At 42.8% G+C, this 20905-nt stretch overlaps 1 protein-coding gene across 1 annotated transcript in view; it reads left to right on the plus strand.

Moving 5' to 3' along the window:
* LOC120937037 (CD109 antigen-like) overlaps nucleotides 1-20905 on the plus strand; it is a 124684-nt gene that overhangs the window by 1476 nt on the left and 102303 nt on the right. Inside the window, exons 2-5 of the mRNA XM_040349959.1 lie at nucleotides 9733-9887; nucleotides 14488-14516; nucleotides 17212-17442; nucleotides 18405-18530. Of these exons, the coding sequence (XP_040205893.1) occupies nucleotides 9733-9887; nucleotides 14488-14516; nucleotides 17212-17442; nucleotides 18405-18530 (541 nt within the window). The remainder of the gene's footprint in view (nucleotides 1-9732; nucleotides 9888-14487; nucleotides 14517-17211; nucleotides 17443-18404; nucleotides 18531-20905) is intronic.

The following is a 20905-nucleotide window of genomic DNA, read 5'->3' on the forward strand; positions in this document are numbered from 1 at the left end:
ATGCAGTTATCTTTCGAAGATTGCATGAGCCTATATCTGTTAGCTGTTTGGCCTTCTGGTGCAATAACTGTCTCTGTACCCTTTCTAAGCAATCTATGGCCCAATTGGCAGCAGATTTAACCTTTTCGAAAGGGAGTTTTACAGCATAATCTTTTTTTGTATTCAGCTTTATTAGATTAGGCAGCACAGTAAAGGTAGTATATGACTACATTAATTATATAATGAACATGTGAGCTTAAAGAGAATAACAACCCAGCACCAAATATATGTATTTTTTTCCGTTAAGCAGAATAGACAAGGGAGTATGATTAAGAAATGATAACATGTAATCTTAACCTGTACCTTATGTAATGAATGCTGGGATTCTGAAGCAGCTAATTTGAGGAAAAAGGCTCCACCAATGTTCAGACAGTTGTAGCTTTTGTTCACATTCTAAAGTTTCCACAGGCTTCTTTAATAAATACTATGAACAAAACTACAAGAATTAAAATAATAATATTAATAATAATACTTAACCTTTAATTTTATTTTAAGATATGGATTTGGTATTAGATAAACTAGGTTTGTTTAGGTGGTAGAGTCAAAGAGGTAGCTTGCCCTTCTTAAAAGCATTACTTGGATAAGCATCCAAAAACTTAAAAACCAAGTCCATTTTGAGGACGTAGCACAGCAGATGTGTATTACTTATACTTTTCATACTATTTTTGTGTAGATGTTATCGGTATTCCTCTTCCCTTTGCCCTCTCCCCTTGCCTCCCTCCACTCCCATCTGTTTCTTCTTCTCTGAGTATATACTTTTCTTTCTTAGCATTCTTTTTCTTGAGGCATTCTTGCCATTGTTTTATGTGTGAGTACTGATATCAATGCAATTGTCCTCTGGCTCTTACTGGTTCTCTTACATTGCTTCACCTCATGGACCTTTGTTCTTTTGTTTTGATCGGATATTCATGTTGCATCTCATATCCTGTAATCTTTACCAGTTTGCGTACGCTAAAAACTGTAATTATGCTTTGTGTTTTATTGTTATATTGTGCAATAAATATTTGTTAAACAAACAAAACAATAATTCACATACTGCTCCAGGTGAGATCAGGCTCCACGTTCCTATTTTACAGAAACCACAAGATTTTCCATCTTATCAGCATCTCACAAAGTAAATATAACAAAGGAAAAAGAAGAAATATATACTATATATGTAGAAAAATACAAAGAAAATCTTTATTAAAAGGACAGTGACATATAAAAAAAAAAATAGGTTGAGAACACCCCCCTCTAGTTTATAAAAAACACATGATTGTGGACCTGGATACATATAGAATACAGAATGCATTAAAAAAAAAAAGGATATATAGAAAAGTGTTTGACTGTACAGCCAGCTTAGTATAGAAAAATCACAGTATTAGGACAATAATGATTTGGAGCCCTGTGCGTCTTTGCGTTTCTGAGGTCAAGCCGGCTTTATCAGGACAAGGGAAACCAACATACTGATTTCTAAGACTAATGCAGTTCATAAATGTATTTCAATTTAAAAAGTATCTAATGATCATTTTCCATTAAAGTATAGTCACATAATGCACAATCATTGATCAGTCAGCAAAACTGGGGAGCACCCTATATAAGAGAGGTCTGTAGAGCACATTAGTGCATGACCACTTCCTCAGCCACACAGGGAAGGATACACACTCTACCTCATGTCAGGTGCTAGCTTGGCTCTTCTCCACCAAAGAAAACAATTGAACCAGCAAAACCACACCGAGATTGAAAATATTATTCTTCCTTTACCAAAGTATCTACCAGGAACAGGTTCTATTCTGACATGTTTCGCACTAAGATTTCTTGTCATAAATAAAAATGGTGTGTTTCACAAACAACTAAGGTCCATGTTTCTTGAAATATATATCATTGGTACCTATAAATAACACAAGTCCCATTGGGGTATATAGACATAATAAACCTCATTAGTACAATACAGTACATCGCCGACTGAATAGGCTGATGTAAGACAGGGTGTGGGGACTTACAGGGTGTGGTTGGGTGAAACCTATTCCTTACTGGAAAAATTATCCTTCAAGAGTCAACTTTTGTGCATTATATGAGTCAAACCACTCACATCTTTTCAGGATATTTTATTTAGCAATTCACAAGAAGAACAATATCTATACATTAATCCTACATGCTTTCAAACTAGTGCTAACTTAAAGTGTAACTTAAGGCAAAACAGTTTTGTTCTCGTTTTTGATAAAGTTAAAAAGGATTATAACACCTGTCAATTTTTATTGCTGCCTGTGCCCCCATAAGTGAGATATAGGCACGGATTCACATACATCGGCGTAGTGCATCTAATATACGCTACGCCGACACAGAGCACAGAGGCAAGCACAGTATTCAGGAAGCCAGTGCTCCCACTCGCTCTCAAATCTACGCTGGGTTTCCTCTGCGTAAGCCAGCGTAGGTGGAAGTGGGCGTGAGCCATGCTAATGAGGCGTGACCCCATGAAAATGATGGGCCAAGCGCCATAGAAGTACTTAAAATGAACGGCGCATGCGCCGTCCCGTGGCCGCATCCCAGTGCGCATGCTCAGAATCACGTCAAAGCAACTGCCTAAGATACGTCGACCACTGCCTACGACGTGAACGTAGCCTAGTCATATTTACGTGCAACGTAAACGACAAAATATACGACGGCTTGTGTTCCCTGGTCCATACCTTTGCATGAGTTGCGCCTCCTATATGGGGAATAACTTTACGCCGGACGTACGACTTACGCAAACAGCGTATATTATGCGCCGGGCGCAAGTACGTTCGTGAATCGGCGCATCTCCCTCATTTGCATATGTGCATAGAAAATCAATGGGAGCGGCAAATGCGCCCAGCGTAAATATGCGCCCACGATACGACGGCGTAGGCAAGTTACGTCGGTCGTAGGAAGCCTATTTTTAGGCGTATCTCAGATTGTGGGCACGGCGCACAGATACGACGGCGCATAGTTACACTTACGCAGCGTATCTTGAGATACGTCGGCATAAGTGCTTTGTGAATCCGGGCCTAACTCTCTATATTTATCCTGTTTACTGTTATCATCAAAAGTGAAGTTACAAGAAAATTTCAGATTTTGTGATGAGACTAATAGAGAGGATTTTTTATTTATTTAAGGTTTTCATAGAACAAAAAAACAGGTAGCTTAGTAATCTAGAAATGTACAGAGGCAGTGATAAGTGATACGTTGGGGGGAATTCCCTGATGTCCACTATGCTCTGTTGGAATATTTTTCCTTTTGAAATTCAGAAAGACAGGGTAAGTTTGTCACACCTAGTTGCATGCCTTAGGACTACTTACAGTCATGGTTAAAAAACAAACCAGAAAAGTGACGCAAAACCGAGTTCCAGAGCGTGCTTCGGAATCTTAGTTTCCCATAGATTAGGGACATCAGAGAACCCTAAATGTCACCCTACAGCTGATCCAAAGGGATTTATAATCTAGAGGTGTACTCAACTATTTAGATCAGCATTGTAGTCTGCAGAGAAGGTATAGTCCAGCCAGTAGAACCAGGTTTCGCAAAATTCTTCTTCTTTCTGATTGGCAGATTCAAAAATGTCTTCCATAGTATAAAATTCTGTGGTTTTACGTAGCCAGACGGGAGGTGGAATCACCTGCTGCCACTGGGATTCAGACCTTCGTTATATATTGCAAATACAAAGTGAAGGAGCGTTTATAGTAGGGCTGTTACTGATCAAAATTTTTGTGTTCGATTAATCTATTTTTTTTAAATCGATTAATCAACTAATTTCGATTAATTATAAAGCACATACAGATCCAACTACTTTTAGCTGATCTCCTAGCAGCTACCAACCACTGGAAAAATGGATAGCAGGATACAAAAAACACACAAAGGCAGCGCTCGATGGGAATAGCATTAAAACTTTTATAGTCTTCAAGTAGGTAACCAAATAAATATTGCACTGGAGATAAAATTGATGTAGCTACATAAACTGTAAAAATGGTGCGAGTAATACCAAACGGTAGCAAAAGCAGTCATAAAAACATGTAGCTAAGTATGATACTGGTATAAAAATGTGTACAACGATGCCACTGCTGAATGCAGATGAGGAGAGGTTAACATCAGTCTGTCGGCATGTAGATGTCCCATGAAGGGAACTATCACAACTCCCAGTGGATGGTTGTAGAATGCCAGGTTGATAGAGGGAAGTGTAACAGCCCTTGTGTGTGGCAGATAGTAAGGTCTCGCCGGCATACAGATATGAAGGCACAGCAAAGGAGCCCTTCAGATGGAACTCCTTGAAGGCCCAGAAGCCAGCGGAGAGGTGAGTTACATAGTTACATAGTGTGCAAAGTACTAAAAACTGGCCCCCCTATATTTCAGTACAGCCCTGTGCTTAGGATGATTCTAAAACTTCGGAAATAATCATAAAATCTGTTAAAAATAGAACACACTGTAAACAATGATAGCAGCTGCTTAAATAAAATAGTTCATGTAAAAAGACAGAAAAATAAAACCAGGCTCGTACAGAGCTTGTATATAGTCCTGCAGCAGCGCTGCAAACCCCTGGATTGCTGTGTGTGCTGTGTATAGTAACCAGATCAGAAGAATCAATGATATGTGCTCCAATCACCACAAAGAAATTCACCGCGTGGGGGGATATGGGGTCCCCTTCGGGGAAAGCAATCACCAGATGGTTAATTAAAAACCGCGTTTCAATATAACATATCTCTGTCAGTTAGCTGATTGGATCAGCATACCGCTCTATCTCCTTGATCACCGTGTAGTTTTCACTCTCCAGATAATGGCGGTAATGTCTTTTCCAGTAGTCTTTCAGGACAGCCACAAACAAGAGGCCTTGGCTCCTCCCCTTCCTTCAGAAACACTGCACCAGCCCATACCAGGTATGGGCTGGTGCAGTGTTTCTGAAGGAAGGGGAGGAGCCAAGGGGTTTGCAGCGCTGCTGCAGGACTATATACAAGCTCTGTACGAGCCTGGTTTTATTTTTCTGTCTTTTTACATAGTTACATAGTTACATAGTTAGTCAGGTTGAAAAAGACACAAGTCCATCCAGTTCAACCACAAAAAATAAAAAAACAAAATAAAAAACACAGTAAAATCCTATACACCCAACTCCATACCCACAGTTGATCCAGAGGAAGGCAAAAAACCCCAGCAGAGCATGATCCAATTTGCTACAGCAGGGGAAAAAATTCCTTCCTGATCCCCCGAGAGGCAATCAGATTTACCCTGGATCAACTTTACCTACAAATCTTAGTACTGATCGATCAAAAAAATTAAAGATTAATCGATGAATTAATAGTTAATTTCCACAGCCCTAGTTTATAGTGTTTAAATGACAAAGGAGCCAGATGTAGCAGATATCACCCAATTGCACGTCAGTACGTTTGTATGAACTTATGTTCAGAATGATTTCAAAACCAGGCAGGTCCAGAATATGTGGTAATAAGTGCCTTCCTGAATGAGGCATCTCCGACATATGGGTTGGATTCATGGAAAAATCTTGTGGAGAGATGAGGAGAATTTGTACCATCATGTCAGGGTTTCAAGCTTGTTTCCTGAACAGAATTGAAGATGGATGCCACATGGGTAAAATGCAAATTGTGATCTTTCTGTTGATCTCAAAAGCTAACGCCCAGGTCCGTCTCACACTTGGTGATGTAGAGCGGATCTTGATAGTTGGGTGGAGGGTTGAGCAACCTGTAGGCCTAGGCTTGATAAAAAGAAGTCTCAATTGTAATGCACTCCAGTGTGTGTGTGTGTGGGATGAGAGGCAGGGGTTCAGTCATACTCTGGATCTGTACTAAAGACTTGTAGTCTATTGGGGGGTGAGAAAAGCCTTAGCAGAGATTGGTTCATTTCAATCAAGGGTTGAAAGTGCTGACCTGGAACTTGGAAACTTGGGATGGCCTATCACTGATGTTAGACCGGGGGGGGGGGGGGGGGGGGGGGGGCGGAAGGGTAAGGTTTATGGAAGATATCCTCTTGCAGCAGAGAGCATTTTGGCTGTGTCCCACTACTGTAGGAAAAAGTATCTTGTTCTCTTTGTATTCCTTCCTTTGTGTTAAATTCCTGGTGTTCCTGCCAGCCCCTCTGCTTTCCTATTAAAAACTGAAAACACTAAACAGAACACACTGGTCAACTGTGATGTCACCAATTCTCCCCCCCCCCCCAGCTTTTCACTTGGAAGATCAGTGTACTCTTGCTTCTCCTCACCCCAGCTTTTATGCAGCTAAGAACAGAGGGATTGTAATCACTTATAAAAAAGGCAAAAAAAGTATTTATGATTTTTTTTTTTTTATATCTATACAGTAATACCTCGGATTGCAAGTAACGCATTTAACGAGTGTTTTGCAATACGAGCTATTATTTAAAAAAAGTATTGACTGTTGTCTCGCAAAACAAGCAGGATTCAAGCCTCTGCAGTGTGCAGTACTGCATTTGGCCAGAGGTGGGGGGCACCAGTGACACTGAGAGCCATTTTTTGAGCCGTTCGGAGTCATTTGGATGCACTCGGAAATCCTTAGAAACACTGCATTCCCAAATGTTTACAAGTTCATCCCAGCAGCTCCGAGCAATCTCACAGTATTTCCAAGCCTCTCTGGCACCCCCCTCCACCTCTGGCCACATGCGGTACTGCATACAATAGAAGTCAATGTGGAACGAATTATCTTTGTTTCCATTGACTTCTATGAGGAAACTTGCTTTGATATGTGAGTGCTTTGGATTACAAGCATTCTCCTGGAACGGATTATGCTCATAATACAAGGTTACACTGTACATAAATGCTTTGCATTTCTATTTTAAATTAAATGGGTTATTGTACAAGGTGATCTTCTCTGGACTCACTCCCTCAGATCCAGTGGACGTAAGGGAGGGGGTGTCGGAATCCTTCTAGCTCCACATTGCACCTTTCAGGTACTTCACCCACCACCCTCTCTGTCACTCTCCTCATTTGAGGCACACTGCATTCCTCTTTTCTCTCTAGTTTCTCTAAGGATAGCTGGGATCTACAGGCCAACCTTTCTTGATGACTTCTTTGCCTGGCTGCCCCACTTTCTCTCTTCTAAAATCCCCACAATCATTCTCTGTGACTTCAACATCCCTACTAATGCTAACACTTCTGCAACTTCCAAATTTCTCAGTCTAAGCTCCCTTTTTGACCTGAAGCAATGTATACACACTTCTACTCACCCTGAAGGCAATACCCTTGACCTTGTTTTCCCCCACCTATGCACTCTGTGCAACCTCCCCAACTATCCATGCCCTCTCTCTGATAACTACATTATTAGTTTCACTGTTTGCCTCTTCTCCACCACTCTCCCTCCAACCGCCTAACAGTTACCTGTAGAAACCTACACCATCTCAACCCTTCTCTTCTCTACTCTGCTACCGACCATCTCTATGACAAAATTTCACCGCTATCCTGCACCGACCTAGCCACTTCTGTCTACACTGCTTCACTTCTAGCCTCACTGGACACACTGGCCCCCCTCACTACACACAGACTCTGGCCCGACCCCTACAACCTTGGGTAAATAGATGACACTAGAAGTATGAAATAACATAGCCATGCTCATGAGTGCCTGTGGCGTAAGACTAAGTCTCAGAAAAATTTCAACCAATATAAATCTGCCCTCCAAAAATACAATTCCAGCCTCCTCACTGCCAAGCAGACCTATTTTATTACTCTCATTAACAACTTATCATTCCATCCCCGTCAACTCTTCTCTACCTTCAACTCTCTACTTTGTCCTCTACTGCATCCACCCAGTAACTCACTCACTGCCCAGGAGATCGGCAATCACTTCAAACAGAAGATTCATACAATTTGCGAGGCAGTCTCTGCTGTCCTGATACCCTCTATGCTTTAAACTTTATGCCCACAGGTACAATCATTACTTCCCTCTTTCAAGCCCACCACTATAGGCAAGGTTCCTAAACTACTTGCTAATGTCCAGCTAACCACCTGCCCTCTGGATCCTGTTACCTTGCAAATGCTATGTTCACCTTCTGGCTCTATTCTACACTCTCTAACCCACATCTTTAATCTCTCCCTCTCCTCTGGCATCTTCCCCAACACTTTAAAACATGCACTAGTCAGCTTAACTTAAAAAGCCCTCAATGGACCCAACCAATCTTAACAACCTACACTCCATCTCCTTGCTCCCCTTTTTATCCAAACTCCTTGAATGTCTGGTCTACAACTGACTGAGCGACCACTTTGCAGTGAATAGCATTCTTGATCCTCTTCAGTCTGGATTTCATCCCCAACACTCCACAGAAACTGCTGTTGACCACCCCCTCCTCCACAAAAAACTCCACGCCTTTGGTCTCCGTGATTCTACTCTTTGCTGTTTCTCTACGTACTTATCTACACTGCACCTTTAGCGTTACTTAAAGCGGTGGTTCACCCTCCTTAACATCATTATACCATTACATTCGGCATCGTAGCGCGAGCTACGGTATGCCGGTCTTAAATTTTTAATCCCCGTACTCACTGTGCTATCGATCATTGAAGATTCCGACTCCCGCAGGGAATGGGCGTGCCTATGGAGAGGGAGGATGATTGACGGCCGGCTCTGGCACGTCACGCTCCCCGAAGACAGCCGGAGTAGGTCTCGGCTCTTCACGGCGCCTGCGCACAGGCTATGCGCAGGCGCCGTGAAGAGCCAAGCCTATTTCGGCTATTTCCGGAGAAGCGTGACGTGCCAGGGCCGGCCGTCAATCACCTTCTCTCACCATAGGAACGCCCATTCCCCGGAATCTTCAATGATCCATAGCACAGTGAGTATTTTTTTTAATAGGGTGAACCCCCGCTTTAAGCCCAACATCCAATCACTATTCAAATCTTGCCGCCTCAACCTCTGCAACATCTCCAAAATATGCCCCTTTCTAACCAATTACACAACAAAGCTCTTATTAATTTTATTCCCATGTAATACATAACAAGCCACAGTTCAGTAATAGTACTAATGTCCACTGGTTGACACCATTCAGGAATTCTTATGGATTCTTATGATATTGGTGATTATATATTCACTAGTCCACCAATACTGTGTTATAGCCACCATATAGCAGCGCTTCACCAACTTTTCTTGTTCTCCAGCAATTGACAGTGGCACTCATAAAAATAACAAAGAACTGTCCATGGTGTTATAATGTATCTATGAACTTTCTTATACTGCAAAGTCACCACTCACAGAAAAATTCCACCTGCATAGAGTGTATTGCACATTTAGCCCTGGTTCACACTGGGTACGATTTGGAACGATTTGAGATGCGATTTGACATGTCAAATCGCATCTCAAATCGGCGGCAATTGTTGGCAATGGCACTGTCCTAATCAGTGCGACGCCACATCTGCGATTTCAAAAAGTAGTTCCTGTACTACTTTTTGCGATTTCGGGACTCGATTTACATTAAATTGCGGCCGAAATCGCGGCAAATCGCGGCAAAATCGCGGCCGCGAAATCGCGGTAAAATCGCGCATTTTACCGCGATTTTGAATTCGCAGCAGTGTGAACCTAGGCTAAAACAAAGTTAGAACAATCTCCTCACCCTTGAGGAGCACCAAACCATTTTTTCACGTAAATCTGTTTGATAAGAATTCACTTGCATTAAGCTTATCGTTTTCCCATATACTGTATGTCTGAAAGTATCTGAAAAGGTTTAGTATGGGCCATTAAAGACATGTAACATTTTATTTTACAGGCCTTCTTATTACATTACTGCGCCTGCTGATATTATCAAGGGTGTTGATATATCTTTTACTGTGCACTGGTTTGGGGACTCTGACCTAACTGTAACTGTTGGAATTGGAGATTCTTTTAAACTTTTATCAAATGTGACTAAAGTGATCAAAAAAGGTAAATATATATTTGTATATCATTTTCTTATGTCATATTTTAGTATTAGTATGCAGCAATGATTCTGTAAGTCATTATTACATTTCTTTAGTGAAAATTAACATTTTGAACAAGTATATTCAAAGATAAATAAATTGCTGTTATCATAGACATCTCAATCCCAACCCCTCAATTCAGGTGAGCCATTTAGGCCTACCCTAGGAAACAATAAATGTAGATTTTTAACTGCCAGAAATGCTTTCTTCTTTGTTGACAAAACGTATCAACACATCAAGCACTCTTATGTGACACTGTCCATCTAACTAGTGAAAATTATAGGTATTAGGTGTGCATTCGTAATTCAAATATCCAGTTTACAGAATGTGTCATGAAAGCATAGCAGTGATCTGTACTGTGACTACTTAGGAACATCTCTTTAACCACTTGCCTACTGGGCACTTACACCCCCTTCCTGCCCAAGACATTTTTCAGCGCTGTGACACTTTAAATGACAATTGCGCGGTCATGCAACACTGTACCCAAATTACATTTTTATATTTTTTTCCCCACAAATAGAGCTTTCTATTGGTGGTATTTGATTACCTCTGCGGTTTTTATTTATTGCGCTATAAGCAAAAAAAAAAAAATGGACACGTTTGAAAAAAAACACAATATTTTTTACTTTTTGCTATAATAAATATCCATTTTTTTTTTATTCAAATTTTTTCTCAGTTTAGGCCGATACGTGTTCTTCTACATATTTTTGGTAAAAAAAAATCACAATAAGCGTTTATTGATTGGTTTGCGCAAAAGTTATAGGGTCTACAAAATAGATTTATAGCGTTTTTTATTTTTTATTTTTACTAGTAATGGCGGCGATCAGCGATTTTTATTGTGACTGTGATATTACGGCGGACACATCGGACACTTTTGACACATTTTTGAACCACTTTAGAACCACCACTGCAGTTATACAGTGGCAGGTTGGCTCCCCTAAGCAAATCGCCATAGCTGTACGCCAGCTGCTTTAAGACCACTAGGGAGAGCTGGGACGGAGCCGATGCATGTGCCCGGCGGCCGCAATGTCCGCCGGGCACCCATGATCACTCCTGAGAGAGACAGATCGGAAATCTGTCAATGTAAACAAACAAATCTTCATTCTGTCAGGAGAAAGGAGACAGATCTGCTGTTCATACTGGTTATGAACAGCGATCTGTCTCCTCCTCCAAGCAGGCCCATCCCCCCACAGTTTAAAACACTCCCTAGGACACACATTTAACCCCTTGGTCGCCCCCTTGTTTTAACCCCCTTCCCTGCCAGTGACATTTCTAGAGTAATCAGTGGCTATTTTTAGCTCTGATCACTGTATAAATGTCAATGGATACGAAGCGAGGAAATGGATAGCCGCACTTCAATAACCAAAAAGGTTGTCTTTTTATTCAAACGAACAGCAAATACATCACTTCACAAGGTTACAGCAAAGGAACAGGGGAACAGCCGACATGTTTCGCACTGAGCTAGTGCTTAATCATGGCCATGATTAAGCACTAGCTCAGAGCGAAACGCATCGGCTGTTCCCCTGTTCCTTTGCTATAACCTTGTGAAGTGATGTATTTGCTGTTCGTTTGAATAAAAAGACAACCTTTTTGGTTATTGGAGTGCGGCTATCCATTTCCTCTCTTCGTATCTTATGCATGGTCAGTGCATTGCCAGCACCCACGGTATCCTGAGTCAGTCTACTCTACATAGCGACCCACCTGGAGCGGTGATCCTCTTTTTTCTCTATTTGCTTTGTATACATGTCAATGGTTCCAAAAAAGTGTCAAAAGTGTCTGATCTGTCTGCCACAATGTCGCAGTCCCGCTAAAAATAGCAGATCACTGCCGTTATATATATAAAAACATATACAGACAGGCTTATCATAAGGTCAGAAAAACAACCAAGGAGGTATTTGTCCATAGTAAAATATTTTTTTAATGTATTTTTAGCTAGCTTTTATGGCACATGTAGGTGTTTTCACTTTTAGGCCTCATGCACACAGGATGTTTAGGTGTTCAATCATTCCATTGGACAGAATATTAATTTATTCTGGCCAATAAAAGGAATGACTGGTAAAGCATTAAATGCAATTACAGGCATTTAGACACATCTAACCTTTTTCTGCTGAAACACTCCTATCCTAAATGCTTTGATTTTTTTTCTGCTTCTAAGCTCTCCTGCTTCTAAACTCCTGTAAATGCCTATGTGTGCAAGAACAGAGGAAGAAAAAAGAAACGTGAAATCTGAGACCTTAGGACCCTTTCCCACGTCCGCCTGTCAGTTTTTTTGGTGGACCTGAACGAACGCTCCGTGCACCTCTATGGAGCGACGGATATCAGCGGTGACATGTCCGCTAACATCCGACCCGCTCCGATCTGCTAAAGTGTGACGGATGGAAACCCAATTTCCTATCCGTCTGGCGGATCAGATCGGATGAAAACAGACTCTACAGTCCGTCTTCATCCGATCCCCCATAGAGGAGAGTGGCGCTCTGACAGGTCGGTCCCTGCACAGTGTGCGGAGACAGACCTGTCACCTGTCTGCTGAGCGAGGATCGACGGAGCGATTCCTGCTGAGCAAAGCAGAGCCCGTACACGGACACATCCATGTGAAAGTGCCCTAAGTCTGCACAATTTTTTGTACAGTACGGTAATTCAATAGCTCTTTCTGAGAGAATACAGTGATAAATGCCAATTAAACTGCAAACACATGTGGCATAAAATATTTAGAAAACATAATTTGACACTGACCTATCTCCTGACTACTTTGACACCTCTTGTGGCTGCTGACGGGTTGAAGGCTTTTTTTATGTTTTTAAAATTCCTGTGTAATAAAACTGGTCTGGAGGCATTCCCCTGTGGTTAGTTCTAAATCAACCCTGGATATTAATCTGAACATAATGGAGAGATCAAAGTGCATCGGAGTAGTGTGCATTTGTTTTTTTAGATAAGAGCAACAATAATGTAGGCAACAAGCCAGCACTCATGACAAAAAATAGATAACAAAACAGGCAATTGTGGCAATACCAATGGAGCAAATAGACAATCTTGACAATATGTGGGCAACAAACTGGTAATTGTGACAATAAACATCAATCACAACAGTGACAGTAGTGACAATAATGGTGACAATACCAGCGAGAATACCTTGAGCACACATGTGTGGGAAGCTGAGCATTTTCAAGAGGAAACCATCAGCATCAATCAGCAGAGCAGGATGGGTAAGTACCGCATTTATCGGCGTATACCGCGCACTTTTTTGCCCTGAAAATCAGGGCAAAATCGTGGGTGCGCGGTATACGCCGATACCCGCTTTCCCGCTCCGAGTTTGAATACTGCGCCGACATATACCGAGCGCAGTACACTTGTGTATTGTCAGTCAGTCTCGGCTCCTCCCGCGCTGACGTCCTGGACGTACAGGACGTCAGCGCGGGTAGCCGAGCATTGCCGACAATACACGAGTGTACTGCGCTCTGTATATGTCGGTGCAGTATTCAAACTCGGCGCGGGAAACGAGCGGGGAGGACGCGAGGACGCCGCAGAAGAGGACACCTGAAGCCGCAGACGGACGCCGGACCCGGCGAAGAGGACACCCGAAGCCGCAGAAGGACGCCGGACCCGACGAAGAGGACACCCGAAGCCGCAGACGGACGCCGGACCTGACGAGGCCGCCGCGCAAGACACCAAAACTGTAAGTACAAAAAAAACGTTTTTTCCACAGGATTCGGGGCAACTTTAGGGGTGCGCGGTATACGCGGGAGCGCGTTATACCGCGATAAATACGGTACTTGGTATGTCAGGGAATCCCATTGAAAGTGACTGTTCCCTTATAAATAAATAGCAATGGCAAATTTTCAAGATAGTGATAGCCACGCTGTACCAATGACACCTTTCCTAGCCAGGTTACATGGCGATCAGCATACTTCTGACCTTTGCCTGACATGTAGAAAGCAGCATGCTGTCAGCCCCTATGGTTGCCACCTTTTATTCAAGCCAAACCCGAACACTTTAGCAGCCTGGGAAACCTTTGGATGCCCCAAGGAGAGCAGTAATGCAGTGCGCAAAGCGTGCCACAGTGAACAGTGGGTGTGGCCAAATTGCTCTTGCTGACATCATCACCCTGCCCTCCAGTGATGCCAAACCTGCCTCCAGATAGCTGCCGGCGGCAACAGATTTGTTTGTGACTATCTTGGTTACTTGGGGAGCCACAGCCCAGTCTGTCTGAAACCCAGACACATGATTCAAAACCCGGACTGTCTGGGTGAATCCCAGGCAGGTGGCAACCCTACCTGCCCCACCCCCACACTTCACCAATAAATTCTGGAGGAATTCTGTTGGGAGGTGTGCAGAACCCGAGACTATTAGGAGGTGTGCCAATATAGTATGGGTAGGAGAAAAACAAGCCTATAGGTGTTTTAACCCTTCCCATGTGTTTCCAGAATTAAGTAAAAGTTTTGGCTATAGATACACTTTCAGCAGCCTAGTATACCCTGAAAGTCTTGACAAAACCATGCCACAGAATAACTACCCTGTTTTTCTTGTTTATTACTCATATATAAATCTGCTTTACTTCTGCTTTTCAGATTCTATTGAAATTATCACTCTCCCAGGGGTAAGTTAATTTTTTAACACTTGATAAACACAAGCATCCTCATAATTTTTTGCTCTACAGGATATTACATGCAGTTTTGAGGTCATACCTGGGCCAGCATTGAGTTCACTTTTGTTGTTCCCTTATCAGTGCAGCACTTGAAAATGGTTGTAAACCCTTACATATACCCAGTGAACCAACTATCCTCAGGTGATACACAGAGATTAAACAAATCCTCCTACACATCTTCTCTTCTCTACAGCCATTTAAAGTGCAGAATTTATAAAGCTTGTCTGAGCTGTCAGGAAAAACAGGGCAGAGAGCAGAAGTTACACTCTGCAGAGCTCAGGGAGGGGAGTTCTGAGAGCTAATTGGAGGGCAGGGACACCCCCCCTTCACACAGCACACAGGAACAGAGCTGAGGCTATCAATCAGTTGCAGCTCCCTCCCCTGTCACCACTTTTCTCTTGGTATCAGGAAATCTTGTCAAAAGTGACTTATCCAGATAGTTGAGGAACGAAGTTGCAGACAGAAGTTATACTTAGTACTCTTAATTGAAACACTATAGAGGGATATGCTTTGTTCATGTAATGCCTGAGATTTACAACCACTTAAAACATGGCCAGTAGCCTTGAATCTGCTTCTGTTTCTAGAGCTTTTGGATAAGGCTTAATCTGGCCATACATGGATTGAAATTCCACAGGAAGGACCAGCTGAATTTCGATCCATGTATGGGCAGGCTGATTTTACACAAAACTTACCTCCAGGGCACATAAATTGGAAATCATTGGGGGGCTTTAGATTCCTCCATTTACCAGAAGATGAAATATCAGTTTTGAAGGGACTTTTTATTGTAATGCAATCTCCTGGCTACTAGATATGAAAGGCAATTGTTTAAAACAGGGGTCCTCAAACTTTTTAAACAGGGGGCCGGTTCACTGTCCCTCAGACCATTAGAGGGCGGGACTATAAAAAAAAAAACTATCATGATCATTGCAAGCCCCCCCCACCTCACCATCATCATTAGCCCCTCATTGCAAGCCCCCCCCCCCTCGCCATCATCATTGTATGCCCCTCATTGCAAGCCCCCCCCTCACAATCATTAATTGCAAGCTGATCAAGATCATTGCAAGCCCCCCCATCATCATTACATCATCATTACATCATCATCCCCTCATTGCAACCCCCCTCACCTTTGCAAGCCCCCCCCCTCACCATCATCATCATCAGCCCCTCATTGCAACCCCCCCCCCCCATACCATCGAAAGCCCCTCATTGCAAGCCCCCCCCACCCGCCTTCATCATTACATCATCACCAGCCCCTCATTGCAACCCCCCCTCACCATCGCAAGCCCCTCATTGCAAGCCCCCCCACCATCATCATCATTACATCATCAGCCCCTCACTGCATCCCCCCTCACCATCGAAAGCCCTTCATTGCAAGTACCCCCAATTCCCCTCACCTCACCATCGTAAGTCCCTCACAGCCTTACTCCTTACTGTGCCAAACTGCTGCTGTATCACAGTCCCGCTGTGTCACGAAGCTCACAGTGTTGTTAACAGTTCGGGCGCGCTATGATAAAAGCCCCACCGTCCTCCTCCTAGACCAGCTCGTGTGATAGACAGAACACTGGCTCTATCACACAAGCTAGTCTAGGTCAGGAAGAGGGTGGGATTTTTATCATAGCGCGCCCGAACTGTTAACATTGTGAGCTCCGTGACACAGCGGGACCGCTGTGTAACAACCTGCCGTGCATGTCAGGGAGTGGGCCGGGTTAAATGTCCTTTGCGGGCCGCATGTGGCCCGCGGGCCGTAGTTTGAGGACCCCTGGTTTAAAACATTTTAGGTTTCTTCATCGATTTATTATGTCCTGCACCACAGATCTAATAACTGAGCCATGGTAATATTTATCCACTTTAATCTAAAAACAATTCAAAAACCTACCCTCTATGCAGTACCATAAATGGGTCACCAAATATAAACAAAACATTACAGGCAGTGGTGCAGATAAAGTAGAAGTATTTTATATGAAGGTAAGAAAGGGGTGTAGTGGGGCAGCACAGTCATGGTTAGCACTTTTCCCTCACAGCCCGAGTTTATGGGCTGTCGCCATGTATGTTCATGTTTGCTACTATAGCATGGTTTCCTCTCAGTAACACACCAGTAGGATTTACTGTATAGTTTTTTTTAAATAAATATGGGTGTATAAATGTTGTTGGTCCATTAGATTGACCAGAGGAATGTCAGGAGGAACTACAGGAAAAACAATTTATGTTACCTCTAAAGCCTCGTACACACGACCGGTTTTCCCGGCAAGAAAACTGCTGGGAGAGCTTTTTGCTGTGAAAACCGGGCGTGTGTATGCTCCCTCGCCGGGAAAACTGCCAAGAATCCCGGCGGGAAAAATAGAGAACCTGCTCTCTATTTTCCCGCTGGGATTCCCGGCTTTTTTTTTCCCGCCAGATTTACTACACTTACCAATGGAAAACACTGCGAGGCAGTGCCAAGCGAGCATAAGCCCTGTACACACGGCCGGGATTCCCGGCGAAAAGTTCTCCCTGCAGTTTTCCCGTCAGGATTCCGTGCGAACTTCATCCCGCCGGGAATCCCAGCCGTGTGTACAGGGCTTTAGTAATAGGAGCGGTGTCTGTTTCTGTGTTCTGTTCTGACGATTAACCAATTTTGCCAGGAATATTAACTTTTTTTTTTCTACAGATAACAAAAAATACCAGTTTTGATATGTTTGACCTGGCTGTCAATGGATCGACTCAGAATGCATCAGTTTTCTCAGAAACAATGATGATACAAATGCAAATGAAAAACCCTGCAACATTTATCCAAACTGACAAAACCTTGTACAGGCCTGGAGAGACTGTCCAGATTCGAATCATTTCCATAAATGATGATATGAAGCCAAATACAGGAAATGTGGAACTTGTTATAAGGGTGGGTATTACTTGTCTAGATAGTTTTTTTCATTAGTACACTTATCTGCAATAATAACAGACACATCAGTATATGGGGGAGATTTACTAAAACTGGTGCACACAAAATCTGGTGCAGTTTTGAATGATAACCAATCAGATTCTAGGTTTTATTGTCAAAGCGTAATTGAACAAACTGAAGTTAGACGCTGATTGGTTACTATGCACAGCTAAACCAGATTCTGTTTGCACCAGCTTTAGTAAATCTCCCCCTATGTGTTTTTGTGAGCACTTATATTAATGTATATGTACCAGACCCCCATAAGGCAGATTTCACATAACTTACTGCGTGGTCATATCACCGGTGGAAAAAATTATGTCAGTGGAAGTATTACCAGTCGAACATTGATATGAGTAAAAACCTAACATAACATTTTTGACTGGAATTCATCTTCATAAATATGTTTAACTTCTAAAGTCAATTGCATTCCATCATTAGTCTAATTAAGGCCCCTTTCACACAGGACGGATCAGTAATGATCTGCCCCGTGCACCTCCGTTTGCTCAGCGGGGATCACTCCGTGGATCCCTGCTGAGCCGGCGGATGACAGGGCAGTCCCCACACACTGTGCAGGGACCGCCCTGTCTTTTCTCCGCTCTCCCCTATGGGGGGATTGGATGAACACGGACCCTCTGTCCGTGTTCACCCGATCCGATCCGCAGACGGAAGGAAAATCGTCTGCAGAATCAGAGGAATGCGGAGGCGGGCAAAATCGGGTGTCAGCGGATGTTCATTCACTGACACCCGCGATCTCATAGGGACCAATGTATATCCCTTTTTCATCTGCACACGGATGGATTAAAAAGCGGACATACGACCGCAAGTGTGAAAGGGGCCTAAGGCTGCTGTGCACCATCAGTTTTTTTCTAATTTCAGTACATTTTTGTCCAACTTGACAACCCTGTCTTATTTTGAAATTATAGGATCCCAGAAGTAATATTGTCCAGAAGCACCCAAACATGATGTCAGATTTGGGGGTAATTTCAACTCAGTTCCAGCTTTCTGACAGCCCTATGCTGGGTTATTGGGGTATATCAGCAACATTAAATGTAAGTATTTATTTAACCATTTCATCATATTTTGAGCAATGTTAGTAAGTTGTCTGTCAGTTGTCGTTTAATAGAGCATAATTAGATATGTGCAGTCTAAAGCCTCGTACACACGATTGGACTTCCATCAGATTTTTCTGGGGCGTTGGCCGTGAACTTGGTATGCATACACACGGCAGAACATTTTCAGCCAACATACACCAAACCACGTGGTTTTTCAGCTCTTTAGCGCCACCCTTTGGGCAACTTCTGCTAATGTTGTGCTATGGTTAGCATTGCTTCTGAGCATGCGTGTTTGTACTTTGGATTTTGGTCCAACGATTTGTGTACACGTGATCGGATGATCCGACGTAGCACATTTGTTGTCGAAAAATTTGAGAGCATGCACAGCCAACATTTGTTGACGAAATTTCCGACAACAATTGTTCAATGGAGCATACAGCCGGTCAGATTTTCTGATAAAACATGTCCGTTGAACCATTGTTGTTGAAAAAATCTGATTGTGTGTATGGGCCTTAATAGAGAGCCAGTCACATTCTCCTGCTATGCGAATTGAATGCAGGGAAACACGCATTCAATTCGCATAGGTGTTAACCCGGCCTAAAAGTTTTTTATTTCAGTTTAAAACACTTATTATTATAGGGGATTTTTATAGCACCAACAGTTTGCACAAAATAAATGGACATGGTACAGGTAACTCACTATTCAGTACAAGAAGGTACAGAGGGCCCTGCTTGCGATAGCTTATAATCCAAAAGGGAGGGTGATACAAATGTTAGTAACTATGAGGGATGAGCTGAAGGAGAAAGTAAAAGTACAGTTTATTAGATGGAGGAGGGATAGACTTCCCTGAAAGGATGAATTTTAAGGGATCATCTGAAATTGAACAGAAAAAAAGATTGCTAGACAGTATAAACTTTGAACTCCTTCATGTCTAAGGCCTCGTACACACGACCGAGAATCTCGTCGTAAATAAAACGTTGTTTTCCTCAACGAGGTTCTTGTCAGGCTTGTCGAGAATCTTGTCAAGCTTTCTTTGCATACACACTGTCCAGACAAAATCTCGTCGTTCTCAAACGCGGTGACGTACAACACGTACGACGGCACTATAAAGGGGAAGTTTGATTCCACTGGCGCAACCCTTGGGGCTGCTTTTACTAATCTCATGTTGCTGCGTGTTAAGTAAAAGTTTGGTAAGAGACGATTCACGCTTTTCAGTCTGTTACAGCGTGACGAATGTGCTATCTCCATTACGAAAGCTACTTTTACCGAAGGTGCGCTCCAGTCTCATACTTTATTCTGAGTATGCGTGGGTTTCTAAGCATACACGCGAACGTGTTTCTCGTCGTAAACCAGCCCAACGAGAAACACGACGAGGAAATTGAGACTCCCAACGAGAAAAAAGAGAACATGTTCTCTTTTTTTCTCGTCGAGATCCACGACAGTTTTCTCAACGAAAAACATACACACGACCGTTTTTCTTGGCAAAAATGCTCTGCCAGCATTTTTCTTGATGGATTTTGCCGAGGAAAACGGTTGTGTGTAGGAGGCCTAACTCACCAGAAAGAGATCAGCATCAGTTGTAGGAATCAGTCCATTAACTGAGGTCTTCTTGCCTATGTTTGTCATTTCCCATGCAAAATACAGTAACTGAGCGACCAGCTTCCTTACTATGTTTTTTGTCATCTGGTCACTCTTATCAGACAACCCTGCTAGACCAACTCTCCGTCTGACTCACTCTAGCTACTTGGTTAGCTTTAAATCAGTCTCTGTAGCAATGCTAGACTGAGCTTCTGTCTGTCTGTTTCAGTCACATACAACGTCTCCAGACAATGTTTTATGGGTTTCCAGTCAGAAGTCCAGTCTGTACAGATCCCTCTACATTGAGAAATACACACACCAGTTCCTATGTTTCAAGCATGGGTTTGCTGCAAAATTGCATCTTTATAACATTGACAGACTCTCTTCTTAGCCATGTATATTGTTAATTTAGCTTGGGGATGGGCAGGGCAGGGAGGCCTGAAACTATCACTGTTACGATTAGCTTTTGAGCAGTAAAAGCATACCTCCCAACTGTCTCTGATTTCAAGGGACTGTCCCTGATTTGGAGCAATGTCCCTCTGTCCCTCATTCTCCTCATTTGTCCCTCATTTTGGTTTGATCTATATAGATGTATATAAAATGCACTTTTTATCTATCAAAAAGAATTTCCCAGCACTAAACTTTCATCTGATTTCTAAATTGCTGCATTTGTAAATTCCAAAAGCCAATATAAAGAAATAGTAGTGGTAAAAAAAAGCACTTGTGGGTTTAACCAATCTTATTTTTTTGTACAATTCTCCTTTAAGGGGGCGTGGCAAGGGGTGTGTCCTATG

This window comes from Rana temporaria, chromosome 4, assembly GCF_905171775.1.
Source record: "Rana temporaria chromosome 4, aRanTem1.1, whole genome shotgun sequence".
NCBI classification, from domain to species: Eukaryota; Metazoa; Chordata; class Amphibia; order Anura; family Ranidae; genus Rana; species Rana temporaria.